This window comes from Herpailurus yagouaroundi, unplaced genomic scaffold, assembly GCF_014898765.1.
Source record: "Herpailurus yagouaroundi ecotype Mexico unplaced genomic scaffold, PumYag 28, whole genome shotgun sequence".
Classification (NCBI taxonomy): domain Eukaryota; kingdom Metazoa; phylum Chordata; class Mammalia; order Carnivora; family Felidae; genus Herpailurus; species Herpailurus yagouaroundi.
The window spans coordinates 4,681,293-4,699,966 of record NW_024412376.1 but is presented as its reverse complement, the minus strand read 5'-3'; the positions used below and the strand labels follow the sequence as shown (position 1 = coordinate 4,699,966).

At 33.4% G+C, this 18,674-nt stretch overlaps 1 protein-coding gene across 1 annotated transcript in view; it reads right to left on the bottom strand.

The window, feature by feature from the left end:
• The window catches only part of LOC121039922 (disintegrin and metalloproteinase domain-containing protein 18-like), a 162,896-nt gene that overhangs the window by 18,280 nt on the left and 125,942 nt on the right, over positions 1-18,674 (bottom strand). The window contains exon 16 of the mRNA XM_040490381.1: positions 5,435-5,549. Coding sequence (XP_040346315.1) covers positions 5,435-5,549 — 115 coding nt within the window. The remainder of the gene's footprint in view (positions 1-5,434; positions 5,550-18,674) is intronic.

The window sequence follows — 18,674 nt, the reverse complement described above, 5'->3', positions numbered from 1 at the left end:
TTGCTTTGGGTAGTATCGACATTTTAACAATATTTGTTATTCCTTTCCAGGAGCATGGAATCTTTTTCCATTTTTTTTTTGTGTCTTCTTCAATTTCTTTCATAAGCTTTCTATAGTTTTCAGTGTATAGATTTTTCATCTTTTTGGTTAGATTTATTCCTAGGTATTTTATGGATTTGGTGCAACTGTAAATGGATCCCAGAATGGTGGAAATCCTTAGATAGCAATTAATAAGTGGGGTGAATAAAACAGACATTGATGGGGTTGAAACAAAGGTGTTTTCTTAATGCTTGTTTATTTTTGAGAGAGAAAGAGAGAATGCAAGCAGGGAATGGGAAAAGAGAGAGGGGTAGAGAGAATCCAAAGTGGGATCTGCACTGATGGCACAGACCCCTCCGTGGGACTTGAACTCACGAGCTATGAGATCATGAACTGAGCCAAAGTCTATCACTTAACTGACTGAGACACCCAGGTGCTCCAAAACGAAGGTTTTAATACCACACTACCAGAGGTAGGGTAAACAAAAGGGACCTCCTGCTGGTCCCCCAATATTGAAGTTCCTGAACAAGCTCATTATATTTTTCTCAGTTTGGAAGATTTTAAAAAGCATTAAGGTGGAGATTACAATGAGAAACAAGACCAGAAATCACTTGTGCTTGTGGTAGTGGTTAAGCAGGTTGATTGAGTTAAAGATGGACAAAAGGGCCTGAATCCCTCGGCTTGATTTCTCACTAGGGATGTCTCCCAAAGACTTGTTCACAAGAATGGGTAAAATGGTCAGGAAATGAGGGGGAGAAATTTCCAAGACTCCTTGATACAGAAACCCTAGAGAGTGTGGTACCCAAAACACATTGGTGAAGTCTTGATGTGAGCTAAAATAGATTGGAAGAACATAAAAATATGAGGGCTGATAAGATTATGAAATTGGTATACATAAAAACTTTATGTGAAATGGTTGCATCTCTTTTACCTGATGCTATTATGGAGATGAACATTGTATCTGAGGGGAATGTAACCCATACTTGGTTTTATAAAACAGAAGGGTATAAATCTGCCCTTCAAGCAATATTAACTGAACATGCTAGATAGGAATTAGTGAGATGGTCTGAGCCCAAATATTGGAATGTTGTTAGAGACAAATTCTCTGTGTAATAGCCCTATGTGGCATCTAGACTGGGGCTTCGTTCTTTCAGGCATCTAATACCATCAAGCTAAGACAGTATCATCTCTGGTTTAGTCCCTTTTGAGCTGTTAATGTAATATTGGATTTCTCTCATTAAATAACCCAATTATTCATTCCTCTATCCTTTACAATTATTCCCCCTTCTTTCCATTTGCACACAAATTGTTCCAGCTTTGGAAGGTACATTAAGCTTGGTTACTGTGCTGATCTAGCTTGCAGGCAACAATGCTAGTCTATCTAGAAAGTCCTTTCCCCTCAGTTCACTCTTGTTCACAGAGGCTAAGATTAAAAAGGTACAGAACTAGTGGACTATCTTTACCCACAGGCAATATAGTTGCATTTATGGTTAGCCTAAATTTTGCCAGATGGGGTAAAGGTACATTCTTCCCCATCAAGGCCTTTCATAATTCTGATATAAAGACAACATATAGTTTTGTTTCTTACTTAGGAATTATGCTTGTTCCTTGCCTTGTATTTGCAGACTTGGATACACTAGAAAAACAGAGAAATCTACCAAGAGGGGGCACTCTTTTTAGCCTCACTCATGTTGAATGTGAGCATACCCACATGAAGGTGTGTAAGACCTCATGCCTTTATCTCCCTCCATTTTAGACAATGTTTCCAATTCTTTATCAAACTAGTAGTCTGAGGAGGATATCTCTCTGCCCATAGTTTTGACATTATAGACTGTAAAATGTGTTTCTTGGTCTAAACAAGTGATGGTCAACAATTCAAATTGGTGAAAAAGTTCTGTTTCAGGTTTTGTTTTTGTTTTTGTTTCCTAATAGCACTCTGAGCATTTGAATCTACCACCAAGCAAGCAAACCCCAGGCCAGAGTCTATCTCTGTTAGGACCCATGTGTAGCTTCCCAGGGCTACCAGCATCAGTCTCACTTGTTGGATATGATCAGGACCTTCCCACCAGGGAACCTGCCACATATCCATCTTCAGTCTTTGTCTCTTTTAGTGACAGACAGAAGAGCTCTTATTGGCATTTCGTGCCTCAGAGGTTGCAAGAACAATGTGTCTGAATTCAGTCCATCTTTGCATTGCTGCAATATCCCTATATACCTTTATTTTGTGGACCCAGGTGGCCATCACAAGGAATCACATGGGAATATCTGATTATCAATTCAATCACCTTCTGACTTGCAAGGGGATTCTGATGAGCATCAACATGTCCTACTTTAAGTCACTCCTCAAATCTCCATAGGGCCATGCCCCCATACAGGCATCCCTTTAATAGGTCAAGTTTCCATTGCCCTTGGACTCTGACCATAAGGCCAGGCCATTGGCTACTACTTATGAGTTAGTAGAAACCCCAAACCCAAACATAGAGGCTTTTACCATTGTTTACTTCTTCCATCACTTCAAGGAAAACAATATGCAATTCAACCCATTAAGGTGATTTGACTTTTGTACATTAATTTTACATTTTAATTTTTTTAGAGTTTATCTTGAGAGAGAGAGGAGAAAGAGCACGTGTGTGTATGCAAGAGGGGAATGGGCAGAGACAAAGAGAGAGAGAAGGAATCCCAAGCAGGCTCCCTGCTGTCAGCACAGAGCCCCACATAGGGCTCAAACTCATGAACCATGAGATTGTGACCTGAGTTGAAACCAAGAGTCGGACACTTAACTGACTGGGCCACCCAGGCACCCAGTATATATATTAATTTTATATCTTGCAACCTTGCTATAAATGTTAATTAGTTCTAGGAGGTTTTTTTTTATTATTATTTGGGATTTTATACATAGACCATCATGTCATCTGAGAACACAAAAAGTACTATTTCTTCAAAATTTTTATAATTCCTATTTCCTTTTCTTGTCCTACTGTATTAGCTAAGACTTCCCTTTTTTAATTTATTTATTTGAATCCAAATTAGTTAATATACAGTGTAGTATTGGTTTCAGGAGTAGAACCAAGTGATCCATCACTTACATATAACAAAATATGCTACAGCTTTTTAGTCTGCAATGTATGGCTCTTGTTTATGCTGTTTTTTATTTAAATTTCTTTAATTTTCTTTGTCTGGGCCATCCTTGTGTCTTCAGTTTTGTTTTCAGCCAAAGCTTGTTTGCTTTGCAAACACTTGTCTTAACTTTCTGCTACTAGATTTTTATGTGCATTAGGGAACTCATTCAAACTTCAGGTCATTTTCAAGCTTAGCTTGTATTTTACCTTCCACCTGTATCTCTTGAATCTCCTCTGTGTTGTGCACAGGCTCCATCAGTTGAGGATACACTGATGGACATGTGAGTGTGTTGGGCCTGTTAAATTTATAGTTACTCCCTAGTTTGTTGCTTGTCATAAAAGTTCTGCTATCTCTGTACAGCAAGTCCTCCATGTTATCCTGATAAACTGATTGCCAGTGTAGTTGACAATACTCCAATGAATCAAGTAATCCCTTTCTTCCTCCTACATACTTGGGTGGGAGGAAGCTAATGGTTTTCACATCTTGCTGTGTCCTAGTTAAATTACCATGTTGACAGAGCTGGGACTGAAGAAATAAGAACAGCCTCAGGGAAGGATTACCACAAATTTACACTCTTGTTAATTGAAGTGGATTTCATGAATAAATACTTTTATTAGCTTTTGGCCGATTTACAGAGTACTGAAATGGTTGGTTTGACAGGTTTTGTCCACCTTTTTAGTTGCTTCTGGAGGAGAGAGAGGTTTTGTTGATCTCCTCTCTATACTATAGGATAATTAAAAGACTAACTCAAGCTATTTATTTATTTATTTATTTATTTATTTATTTATTTATTTTACCAATGGTTTTCAGAAGTTTGATTATGATTGTCTTAAGTGTAAATTTCTTTACATTTATCCTTATTAAAGTTCATTTAGTTTCTTATATCTGAGTGTAAGCTTTTTTCACCCTGGTACAGAAATTAGGGGTCATAATTTTTCAAATATCTTTTCTGTACATTCTTTCTTTCCAATTTTCATTTGAACCACCCATTACATGCCTGCAGGAATGATTCTCTCACTAACCTACAATGGTGAATCTCATGTGTTTTCCTTATGTCAAAGATCATAGTTGTATATTATTACCTGATGAAAATATGTAATTTTATAGTAATCTTTCATGACCAGAACAATAAATCATTGTGACCACTCCTTTTTGTCATCTTTTTTTCAAGGATTAACAATTATTTTAGAGATTGTCTCTACTGTTGCATCCAGAATTTATATCCAAATCTCTTATCTAATCACACATAAAAATGTACATATTTTTATCTTTCCAGAAATTACTTTCAATATAAGATAACTGTAAATTAAGGGTTATCAGTCCCTGATAGTTGGCAATGTTATTATCAAATTCCCATGGATTCCCATAGATGTTTTTCACATGGATTCTTTAACATGTAACCCAAACTCTATTTATACAAAATTAAATACATTATCTTCATGCTGTGTCCATCCTTCAATTATTTTTGCAAAGTAGATATATTTTCATTACCCATTCTTCGTGTGCTAAATATAATGACCATATCAATGACCATCATGCCTTATTCATTGTTATTCATAAAAACATGATAATGCAACAACTCATCTTCTCTTTTATTGTTTATTTCAGGTCCTTATAATTAAGGTAATTGTTTTCCAATGAATAGTTTCATTCAGACTCATATTATCAAATCCATTCTCCATGGTGTTGCTTGATTGGACTTTCTGAAATGTGGATCTCAATACTATTGCCTTACCAGACACTTAACATGTTTGTATAGGGAATGATGAATAAATGAATGAATGATTGAATCAACAAATATGACACTTGCCTTCATTTATGCAAATAAGAGAAAATATAAAAATTTACTTCATCAGTCAAGGTATGATTTATTATTAGTTCCATTTATATTTTGTCATATGTATTTTCCAAATTTCATTCAGAATGACCACCCTATGCTATAGCTGTTTTTTAAGTCTACAAAATTTTTAATAATGTAAAATGCAAACCTTTTATGTAGTGTTTATTCTTCCATATTTTAATTTGTTTTGAATTCTTGCTATGGCATTTATTGAAAATTGAATACTATCTTCTAACTTATTTAACTAAGATGTTGAAAACTGAGTATCTGAGAAAATATTACAAATATTGTGTAATACTAATTTCATTAAAGTCACTATTCAAGATAGCCCTTTTAATTACTCAGGTGATCATGAAAGATTAGACTCAGCATTACATTTCTTTAGCTATTTAATAAAACATCTATTTTTGTTTTAAAAGTTTTATTTCTACTCACCAGATTTCTGAACATTTCCATCATCAATACTTCCCCCTGGTGAACCAATCTGGAATTCACAATATGGAGGCCTATGGCCAGGAAAACAATGACAATTACCCAAATTATTACATATCTGAAACAAACAAATATAAATTTGTTAGTTTTTATATCTTACGTATATATTCAAAAGAATAAAATTAATTTTCCTAAGTTTATTAATACTGTATGAGAAATAGGTTGGAAAAAATAGTGAAAATTTTGATAGCATAATGGTCAAGGACAAAATTACTACTTACGACCTTCATATATTGACTTTCTGGTACATGCTTTGCCTTCTCCAATCATTTTTATTAAATGAGATTCAATATATTATGGCCATCATATTCACAACATTGGGTGAATTTAGAATTTTTCAAAAATATTGTATCATTTAGTTATTTTGTAAACATTTGCTGCCACCCCTTTCACATTTCCTATTTCTACACTTTAATTTCTATACAAAATATGACAATTAAATTACCAACAATTGACTTGGCCATCTTAATTTCTTATCCTAGTCATCTTTCCAAAATTTTACTTTAATGATAAGCCGTTTGCATTTCATTTTAAGTGAACATATTTTCCAAAATAAAATAAAATAGATGCAAAAATATTAAAAATGAAAAACAAGTAAAACTTTATGATCAACTCACACCTCTAACAGTTTACATCTATGGAGTTTATATGTTATTTGTGCTTTTACACTTAATAGTTTAGTATTTTCATTTTGAAGTAAAACAAGTAAATACAATTTTATGAAATTCAAATACTTAAAATGCATAAAACTAAGAGTTTTCACCCACTAATTAAGTTCCACTCACCACTGCTAAGAATTTTCTGTATTTCCTTCCTATTCCTGTATCATGGTCTATTTCTTCTTTCAGTTTTGTTAATATTTCATTTATATATTCAAGAGTTTGGAATTTGGATGCATTTCTATTACAATTTTTGTAACTTTTTGATGACTGACTCTTTTATCATTATATAATAACTTTCTTGTCTTTTTTGACAATCTTTTACTTAAGGCATATTTTTCTCTGATAGAGGTATAGCCACACTACTGTCTTTTGACTACCATTTGCATGGAAAATCTCTTTCCATTCCTTAATATTCAACCTATGTGTGTCCTTAAAAGTAAAGTAAATTGCTGTATACTGCCTAGTATATCATTTGATGTTGTTTTCTAATAAAAATTCAATAAACTTATATTTAAAGTAATTATGGGTTAGTAAGAATTTACTATTGCCTTTGTTCCCCTTGTTTACTGGTGGTTCCTTTGTTGTTTTCCTTCTCTTGCTGTGCTCCTTTGTAAGTTGATTTTTTTTTAAATACTCTTATGCTTTGATTACTTTGTCTTTATCTTTTGTGCGTCTACTACAATTTTTTATAGGTGAGTCTGATGAAGCTTACATAAAATATTTTATAGATATAATAGTTTATTTTAAGCTGATAACAACCAAAATTTGACCTTATACAAATAATTCTACACTTTAATTTCTCCTTCCCCCACATTTTGTATAATTGATGTCACAACCTCCATCATTTTATGTGATGTATTAACACATTTTTGTATCTAGTTAATTTCAAAACTTTTGTCTGTTAACTTTTATTTTTTATTTAAAAAAATTTTTTTCTCCAACGTTTTCATTTATTTTTGGGACAGAGAGAGACAGAGCATGAACGGGGGAGGGGCAGAGAGAGAGGGAGACACAGAATCCGAAACAGGCTCCAGGCTCTGAGCCATCAGCCCAGAGCCTGACGCGGGGCTCGAACTCACGGACCGCGAGATCGTGACCTGGCTGAAGTCGGACGCTTAACTGACTGCACCACCCAGGCGCCCCTATTTTTTATTTTTTTAAATGCTCGTTTATTTATCTTTGAAAGAGAGAGGGCACGGGGCGCCTGGGTGGTTTAGTCGGTTAAGCGGCCGACTTCGGCTTAGGTCATGATCTCGCGGTCCGTGAGTTCGAGCCCCACGTCGGGCTCTGTGCTGATGGCTCAGAGCCTGGAACCTGTTTCGGATTCTGTGTCTCCCTCTCTCTGACCCTCCCCCGTTCATGCTCTGTCTGTCTCAAAAATAAATAAACGTTAAAAAAAATTAAAAAAAAAAAGAAAGAGAGAGGGCACAAAGGGGGGTTGGGGTAGAAAAAGAGGCAGACAGGGAATCCAAAGCAGGCCCCAGGCTTCCAACTGTCAGTTCCTAGCCTGACCTGGGTCTCAGACTCAAACTGTGAGATCGTGACCTAAGCCGAAGTCAAACACTTAACCGACTGAGCCACCCAGGCACCCCTTAACTTTTATACCAGAGTTTAAAGTGATTTACATGCTAACATTACAATATTACAGTATTCTGAATTTGAATATATTTTAATTTTTACAGTGACTTTTATACTTTTACACGTTTTCATGTTGTTAGTGTCCTTTTCATCAACTTGAAGAACTCCTTTTTGCATTTCAGAAAAAGAGAATATATGAAGAAATAACTACTGAAAACTTCCCAAATTCAATGAAAAATGTGAATATATCCAGAAGCTCACAAACTTCAAATAAAATGAACTCAGAGACTCACACTGGTACATATCATAATCAAACTTAAAAGCCAAAGGCAAAGAGAAAATTTTGAAAGCAGGAAGGGAAGTAAGTTGTCACATACAAGGGATCTTAAATAAGACCATCAGCAGCTTTCTCATGAGAAATTTGGAAACCAGCAGGCAGATGGAAGATATATTTAGAGTGCTAATAGAAAAACAACAACAAAAAAAACCCTGTCAACCAAGAATCCTATATTTAGCAAAACTGTCCTTCAAAAGTAAGGGAGAATTTAAATAATTCCCAAATAAATACTAAGGAATTCATTATTACCATAGCAGCCCTGCAAGAAATGGTCGAAGAAGTATGGCAGGGTAATTTGAAAGGCCAGTATATTACAATTTAAAGCTATGTGAAGAAATAAAGATCTCAAAAAAGGTAAATACATGTGCATTTTTAAAAGCTGAAATTGTTGTAAAAATTGTAACTCTAATTTTGGTTTCTACATGATAAGAAACTAATAGATTAAAAAAACAATTATTAGTCTAGAAGCTAGTATTATTATAATCTTGGATTGTAGCTTCACATTTCGTTTCTACACAATTTAAGAGACTAATGAGCTTAAAATAATTATTAGTTTATGTTTTGGGATCCAAAGTAAAATGATTTAATTTGTGACATCAACAAATAATAGGGGTGACAAGAGTACAATAAAGAAGCAAAGTTTATGTATGTTCTTAAAGTTAAACTTGTATAAATTCAAATGAGAGTGTTATAACTTTAGTACATTAAATGTGTCCCCAATGCAGTTTCACAAAGAAACTGCTATCAAATATACATGAAAGGAAAAGAGGATGGAGTTTAAACATTTCAGTACAAAAAAATCAAGTGAACACAAAAGAATATAGTAATATAAATAAAAAGCTATAAGGTGTATCAAAAATAAACAGCAAAGTAACAAAGTCACTGTTTATCCATAATTACTTTAACTGTAAATAAATTAAACTTTAAATAAAAAGACATAAATTGGCAAAACAGATTAAAAAAAACACATGATTTAACTATATGTTGTTTATAAGAGACTTAATTTAGATCCAAAGACAAATAAATTGAAAGTGAAAGGATGGAAAAGATATTTCATGCAAAAGTAACTGAAAGAGAACAGAGGTCATTATACTAATATCAGACACGATAGACTTTAAAAAGTTTACAAAAGACAAAGAATGATATGATATGTTAAAAAAGATTCAATACAGCAAAAAGATATAGCAATTATAAATATTTATACACTTAGTACCAGACCTTCAAAATATATTAGGCAAAAACTGATAGAATGTAAAGGAGAAATAAGCAGTTCTATAAGAGTTGACATTATGATTCCATAATGGGACTCAGCATTGACTACCAAGGCTTCAGATTGGATTTTAAACAGTGGCAGTAACTAGATCACCCTTGGTAAATGGGATTCCACCTTGTTTAACCCATGCATAATCTCCATAGCTGCTTGTCCATAGCTGCCACAATAACTAGTTTGTTTGTGTGAATGTGTCAGCATTTGGGTGGGCAATGGAGACTGGCAAATGTTAACCAGTCAAATAATTTTGTCTGTTTTTACTTTTGTGGCTGATCCTTCTGGTAAGAGTTAACATTCTAAATGAAATTGTCATGAATTATGGTTCCTCCCATATGTTCATCCGCATGATCTCCTTAATCCTGATTTTTCAATCTTTCTCTTTTTTTGTCTTTTGACTAGCTGGCCAAGGAATTTACTATAGCCTACAAGTCAGTGTATATTTTAACATCAATCTCTTTCTCTCTTCAACACAATATTATGATTAGCTGAACTACCAGAATTTCTACCCATAGGGAAGATTTATCATCACCAAAGTCTTTTAAGCTCATTCCTCACTGTGGCTGTAGGAAAGCCGTTATTTATTTTTGACTTGTACCCACACACCAAGCCATCCATCTGTACATCAGGCTTTGGCATTGCTGATCTATCAGCTAGTCATAGAGAATCTTTCATGTATTCATAGGTGAAACTAGGGAGAAGTACCAATGCAAGACCAGAGAATTATATGGGAGTTTGGCCTACTTATTCTTTCATTCCTTTGGTTAGGCTCTTGCTTGATTCCAGATATACCACTTCAATCTTATAATGAATGCATTATTTCAGATTTTACAAAATTTGTGACTTGGAAATCTTGGCAGAACAATTAGTTGTTGTTTCATGGTCAGAACTTCTTTCTCAGAGTGTAATAATACACCAGCAGGTATTTTTCCAAAAATGAAGAATTATCTACTGGAAATGGCATGGTTTCATTCCAAAAACCTGGGGTATACATTGTTATTCTTATATTAAATCATAGAAGCATAATTCAGCATCTTTCCCCACCCCTGGAAGCACTAATACCATTTAATCTGGGTAATAGGACTGAAGCAATAGGGCTTGCATTTACCAGTCTGAGTCAGCTTCAAGGACCTCACCTACTATCTTCCCTACAGAAAGCTGCTAGCCTTTCATATCACTTGATATATGGCTTGCAACAATATTTTCAGGTATATAATAGGCTGTTACTAGAATCTGAGGAAACCCAATAGTTGTCGTACTTCCATCTTAATAGTGGAAAATGTAAAACAAAATAATATGTCCTTTTCTTCAAAGGAGATGGCCTGACATGACATAAACAACTGGACTCCTAATCATTTATTAATGTACAAGCCACTGAATATCCTTAGCATTTAGTTTTCATCCTCTGGAGCACATATGTCTTATAGATACCTACAAAGTGCTAGCTATTTTTGCTTATCTGGTCCATTAGCATGATGTCATTGATAGAGATAAGCACTGTGATATTCTCCAGATGTCCAAATAATACAGATATTGTTTGATTACTCTCGAAAAAGGATGGGAAAATTAACCTAGTCCTGGGAAAAACTAAAATGTATATTGTTATTCACTCCATGTGAATATGATAACTATCAGATGATTTTTTTTCTAATAAAGATGAACTGGAACAGATTTGTCTGATGAATAGCCACACACCATATACCATATCTTAATCTTTGGTAAAGACAACACATCTGGTACAATTACTGCAAATGTAAATACAACACTTTTGAGTTTGAGGATCCTATTATCATCCTTCAAGATATGCCTGTTTTTTGTAGAGACTAGAGTAGTAACTTAAATGGAGATATTGTGGGGGCCACTAACTTTATATCTGCTGTATTTTAAAGGTGACAATAATCCAAGCCATTTACACCAGGACGTGATATTGTTTTTGGTTTTATATTTTATCCGTCTAGGGAAGTTTCAGAGGCCTCCACTTGTATTTACCCATAAGACAGTTTGACACCACACATCAAAAGTTCTAGGTGGCAGTTTTGCCAAGCAGTATATATATAAATTCCAAACATACACATAAGGAGGGGGGAAATAGCCACTGGGTGAGTCCTAAGACCCAATATATCCTAGGAAAGAATTCCATTTATTATATGATCCCTATATGTCCATGTCCTAAAAAAGGGAAAGTGATGAGTCTTCAGGTTTATGAGTATTTGTATCAGTTTGGACCTTGTGTCCAACAGTTCTCAAAATGTTTGGAGAACATTTACTGCAAAATATAGTTACATGAAGAAATGGCCATAGTTCTTGTCAAGAACAGGAAGAATCATCATCACATAACTATATTGTTTTGCTCCTGTTGAGAACTTCGTATTTAAGATGCTGCTGCTTCTTTAGTTAGTGATTCATGGTCAAAAACCTTGCTCAGTTCCAGAAATGTGGCAAGAAATTGTGAAATTTTATTGGGACAACTGCTTTCAGCTTCCTGATTATCCTTTGTTAATTACAATTCATTGGATAGATTGAACAGTACTTGTGTTGGCTGCATATTTTTTCCCCAACAAGAAAGGTTTCCATAATTCTCTGAGGACCAGGCCCCTCTGGTTTGCCCTAGTATCTTGCCATTAATTATGATAATTTCTGATCATTATTGACTTCTATTGTCTCATGGTTCTGTCATCCCCATGGGTATCAATGAACCCAGATCTGTAATAGTATCTCCTACCATGAGCATAGACTACACTAAATTCCTAACCATTTCTAGTGCATTTTTAATTAAGTAAAATTAAGTAAATAAATGATATATCCTATGGACCTTCACGTGATGCACTGCCATTTTTAGGGTTAGGCCTTAGATAGTATATCCAATTAGCATGCCCATTTATCTGAGGCTTATAATCTCTTCTTCTACCATAAATATTCTGGCATTTGTATTCATGTGGTATGAGCCATTTTTCCCCCATGGTTCTAGGAGACATCATAGAAGTGTACATGCTACATCTATTGAGGATTTTGTCAGTGTCCTTATAAAGGTCCTTCAAATCAATAAACATTCTCTAGGTCAACCTTATATTCTAGTTCTTTCATAAAACAAACTCAGAATTCAGTTCATGACTACTGTTCTTGCCCCTATTGGGGCAAGTCTTGCATTTCCTTTGGAGTGTAATTGTTTTTGTTCCTTATCAGGTCCAGAACATCTCCAGTCAAATTATACTGTAATTCTTATTATTGGTATAGTGGCAGAAAGAAAAGTGGAAGAAAATTTTAGGGGGCATATGTTAATTTGCAAGTGCCAGACCTCTGTATAATCTTCTAGCAAGCAGGGAATTTCATCCCTTGACAGAAATAAATGAACCATTTCTGTAGGTTCAGATGAATCTGGAGATTTGAGATTTTGGGGGGATATCAATTCAGACAGCCACTTCCCACATATCAGAGTGTCATTACTTTCCAAGATTTTCTCATATATTGTCATAGAAGAACTTTTTTGTTGGAGGTTAGTTCTTTTTAATCAGTACATGATGTCTGATTGTCAATAATAAGTTACATGCCATGCTAAAAAAATCATAATTTGAAGAGACAGAGAAAGGTCTAGACCAGACACATATGCCAAAGATGTTGGAAGTATCAGACCAAGGATCTAAAGCAGCCATGATTAATGTGCTTAGGGAAAGTAGACAACATAAAAGAACAGATGGGTAATATAAGCAGTGAGATAGAAATTCTAAAAAAAAATATTTTAAGTAATAGAAATCTAAAGCACTATATAGAAGACATGAATTCCTTTGATGGGCTCATCTGTATACAACCAAAGAAATAATCAGTGAGCTTGAGAAAATGTCAATAAAAAAATTCCAAAACTTAAGTGCAAAGAAAAAAAATAATAAAAAGATACAACAGAATATCCAAGAACTGTGGGACAATTAAAAAATATATACATGTCATGGGAATACCAGAAGGAGAAAAAAAGAAAGGGACAGAAAACTATTTGAAACAATATTGACACAATTTCCCCAAAGGTCCTATACATAAACTTCAGAGAATGTCAGGCAAGGCAAACATTTTAAAAATGCATGTGGAAATAACATTCAAACTGCAGAAAATATAAAAAAATGAAGAGAATATCTTGAAAGAATCTAGAAAATAAAAAAAAACTTTATCTACAGAAGAGCAAGGATGATAATTATGTTGTACTTTTCTTCAGAAATCATTGAAAGCAATAAGAGAAGGGAGTGAAATATTTAAATGCTGAAAAAAACCAAACAGCCACCTTGAATGTGTATCCATTAAAATTATACTTCAAAAAAGAAGGAAAAATAAAGACTTTCTTAAACAAAAAAATTTCAGAAAATTTGTCACAAATATACTTGCTTTGCAAGAAATGCTTCAGAAAGGACTGATGTAGACTAGAAACTGAGACATATGTACAGAAGAAAGAGTAAAAGAGAAGGAATAAAGGAAGGTAAAATAAAATATTTTATTTTTCTTATTCTTTTTTTTTACAAAGTTTATTTATTTACTTATTTGAGATAGAGACCGTGAGCAGGGGAAGGGCAGAAAGAGAGAGAGAGAGAGAGAGAGAGAGAGAGAGAGAGAGAAAGAACCCAAGTGGGGCCAGAACAAAGGAACCATGAGATCATGACCTGAACCAAAACCAAGAGTCAGACACTTAACTAACAGAGCCACCCGGCACCCTTTCTTTCATGAATTTGACCAAACTTTTAAGAAAGAAATTATATCAATTATTTACAACCTCTTCCACAAAATGAGGCAGAAGGAACATTTGCAAACTCATTCTGAGGTCAGCATTATCACAATACCAAAACCAAAGACATTATAAGAAAAAACTACAGGCCAATATCACTTATTAGCAAAAATGCAAAAATTCTCAAAAATATTAGCAAATCAAATTATAAAAGAATAATATATCACAATAAAATGGATTTTATTCTTGGTATACAGGTGAGGTTATTATTTGAAGATCAATGGCTGTAAACTATCACACCATTAGGCTAAAAAGAAAAGTCATATGATTATATATCAATAGATTCAGAAAAAAGGACTTGACTAAACATATACAATATATGATTGAAAATCACCAATCCAGGAAGAAACAGGGAAATTTCTCAATACAAGGAAAATCTACAAAAATGCACAGATAACATCATACTTAATAATGAGAAACAGAAGACCTACATATAGCCAATATGTACCTGAAAAGATGCTCAATATTACTGATCATAAGAGAAATACAAATCAAAACCACAATGATATATTACCCACACATGCTAGAATGGTTATTATCAAAAAGATGTGAAATAACAAGTGTTGGTGAGGAAGAGGAGAATAGGGAGCCCTCATGTTGGTGGGAATGCAAATTGGTGTAACTACTGTGGAAAACAGTATGGATGTTCTTCAAAAAATTAAAAATAGGAATACCATATGATCCAGTACTTCCACTTCTTCATATGTATCCAAAGAAACCAAATCACTAATTTTTAAAGATGTTAATTATAGCATTTTTTAAATAATAGTCAAAATATGGAAACAACCTAAGTGCTCATCTATGAATGAATGGATAAAAAGATGTTATATATCCTCACCAGCATCTGGAAAACAGTGTGGAGGTTCCTCAAAAAATTAAAAATAGATCTACCCTATGACCCAGCAGTAGCACTGCTAGGAATTTACCCAAGGGATACAGGAGTGATGATACAAAGGGGCACTTGTACCCCAATGTTTATAGCAGCACTTTCAACAATAGCCAAATTATGGAAAGAGCCTAAATGTCCATCAACTGATGAATGGATGAAGAAATTGTGGTTTATATACACAATGGAATATTACGTGGCAATGAGAAAGAATGAAATGTGGCCTATTGTAGCAACGTGGAAGGAACTGGAGAGTGTTATGCTAAGTGAAATAAGTCATGCAAAGACAGATACCATATTTTTCCCTCTTATGTGGATCCTGAGAAACATAACAGAAGACTGTAGGGGAGGGGAAGGAAAAAAATGTTAGAGAGGGAAGGAGGCAAACCATAAGAGACTCTTAAAAACTGAGAATAAGCTAAGGGTTGATGGGGGGTGGGAGGGAGGAAAGGGTGGGTGATGGGCATTGTGGAGGGCACCTGTTGGGATGAGCACTGGGTGTTGTGGAAACCAATTTGACAATAAATTTCATATTAAAAAAAAGATGTTATATATATATGAATACTATCAGCCATAAAAACAACGAAATATTGCCATTTGTGGCAACATGGATGGACCTTGAGGGCATTATGCAAAGTAAAATAAATTAGAGACTAGAAGGCAAATACTAAATGATCTTACTTATAGATAGAATTTTTATTTTTTATTTTATTTTTTGTCTTAATACAGATGTTTTTTATTTTTTTAATTTTAATATGAAATTTATTGTCAAATTGGTTTCCATACAACACCCCGTGCTCATCCCAACATAGATAGAATTTTTAAAAACAAACATATAAATACAGAAACAGATTGGTAGTTGCCACAGGTGGGGGGAGGGGGGATGATGGGTGAAATGAGTAAAGGTTGTCAAAGGTAAAGTCCCCAGTTATAATATAAATAAATTATGGAGATGTGATGTAAATATGATGAATATAGTTAATAATATTGTATTGAATATTTGAAAGTTACCAAGAGAGCAGATCTTGAAAGTCCTCAGCACAAGAAAAAAATTGTAATTATGTATGATGATGTATGTTTAGAATTATTGTGGTGATCACTTTACAATGCATACAAATATGAAATCACTAAATTATACACCTGGATTGTACCTCAATAAAAAAAAGGCATACATAAGAATACATAACAGACTAGGGGAAAACCTAAGAAAAAAATAAATTGAAATAGAGTAAAACAAGAGACAAAGTTGAGGGAGAAAGAGGAAAAAAGAGCAAGTGGCAAGAAGAGAGTAAGCCATGGGGTTCAGAGAAAAAAAAGAACTTATTTTGTGAGATTTCACTTGTGTGTTGAGGGTGGAGGGTCACAGATGAGAGGCTCCAATGTAAAATAATATGAAAGAAAATTATGAAGAATAGGAAAAAGGAATATTATTAGTGTTCCCTAGGTTTATAAATTGCATCTCCTTTATTGTTTTTCAGGAAGTAAATGTTTTTTATTATTTTTAATTTAGATAAGCTTATTTGAATGTGACTTTCTCTAAGGTTTGAATTCATTTTTAAATATACAGATAGGAAATTGCTCTACCTTATTTAGAATTTCACATTAATATAGCCTACTACATTGAAGAAATATAAGAAAAAATAGTGAAAATATAGCTAGAAGCTTTCCTGCTAAGATCAGGAACAAGGCAAGGATGTTTAGTCTTACTACTTTTCCCTTTCAACATTATACTTAAAGTCATACCTAGTGGTTTTAGTCATAAAAATTTATGGTACCTAATGGTTTTAGTCATAAAACATATGACTTTATTCATACCTAAAGATTTTAAATATAAAACCTTAAGAACAGGAAATAAGAACAGGAAATAAAAGATATAAAATTGGGGAAGAAAGAAATACAATTTTTTCTTCTCAGATGAGATGATTGTGTAAATTATCCCAAAGAATCGACAAAAAGAGATATATGAACCAATAAGTGATTATGTAAGGTAGCATAATGAAAGTTTAATATATAAAAGTCAATTGTGTACTTATATATAACAATAAACAATTGGCATTTGAATTTAAAAACAATGCCATTTATATTAGCACCAGAAATAATTGGTTTCAAATTTTCAAGACCTGTATTATGAAAACTGCAAAAGTCTAATGTAACAAACTCAAAGATGTATAAAAATGGAGGCATATGTACATGGATATGAACATTCAATGTTTTCGAGATGTTAGATCTTCCACACTTGATCTATACATTCGATACATTCCCAAGAAAAATTCTAGTTGGTTATTTTCTGGTTATTGATAACTTATTTGGCAAACTAATGTTTATATGGAGAAGCAAAAGATCCAGAATAGCCAACATAATGCTGAAGAATAAAGAAGAACCATTTAACTACTTGACATGTGTACATTTTTTAAGGCTACAATAATCAAAACAAATTAATGGAATTAAATAGAGAAGATAGAATTAAACCCACATAAATATAATCAACTGATCTTTGATAATGGAACAAAGGCAGGTAGTTCAATGGAGAAAAAATCATCTTTCAGCAAATGGTGCTGGATATTCACATGCAAAAAGTTAGTACTTATTATTAATTTACTTAACTAAGTTACTAAGTACTTAGTTAACCTTTTATAAAAATTAGCTCAAATGGATCATAGATCTACATGTAAAATACAAAACGGTTAAACTTCTAGAGGATAGAATTGGAGAAAATCTCCATGACCCTGGATTTGGAGATAACTTTTTAGATACTTCAAAAGCATGTCATATGAAAGAAAGACATGGAATTGAATACTGAAAACTTTGTCTTTAACAACAGAGACCAGATTCAGGAATGCCCACCACTTACAGTCAATCAATAACTAATATTTTCAATATAATCTGCTGTTCTTTTCTTAACTTGTTGATATTCATATGTAGATTATTACTTTTCAGAGTAATAAAATTATAAATTGCTAGGGAGATTAATTGAAACAGAAGTATATACTCAAAAGAGTTGAAAAATTATCTTTACACAAAAACCTGTACATGGGTATTTAAGTAATTATATTCATAATTGCAAAATTTTGGAAGCAAACAATATGTCTTTCAGAGATGAATAAATAAACTCATATCCAGACATGAAGAAATCTTAAGTGTATGTTACTAAGTGAAAGAAGTCACTTTGAAAAGGCTTTATAACTATATAACTATATATACTATGTAACTATATAAGATTCTAGAAAAGGCTATATACTAACTATATAACATTCTGGAAGAGGTGAATCTATGGAGACAGTAACAAAATCAGTGCCTGCCATAGGTTGGGGCTGGGGGAGAGAAGAGGCACACAGAGGATTTTTTAAGCCAGTGAAAATTATTATTATAATGTGTATTATAATAATGGATTCATGTCATTTTACATTTGTCCAAAACCATAAAATATACAACACAAACAATGAACCCTAATGTAAACTCTCAGTAGTTTGGGTAATTATGATGTACCAGTGTAAGTTCGGCAATTGTAACAAATGTACACTTTTGATGCAGGAGGCTATACTTATGTCAGGGAAAGAGACATATGGGAAAGTTCTATATTTTTCCCTCAGGTTTTCTGTGAACCTAAACCTGCTCTTAAAAATATTCTTATTAATTTTTTTAAAAAGTATATTATAGATGAAAAAAGAACAGGAGGGAGGGTTGGGAAGAT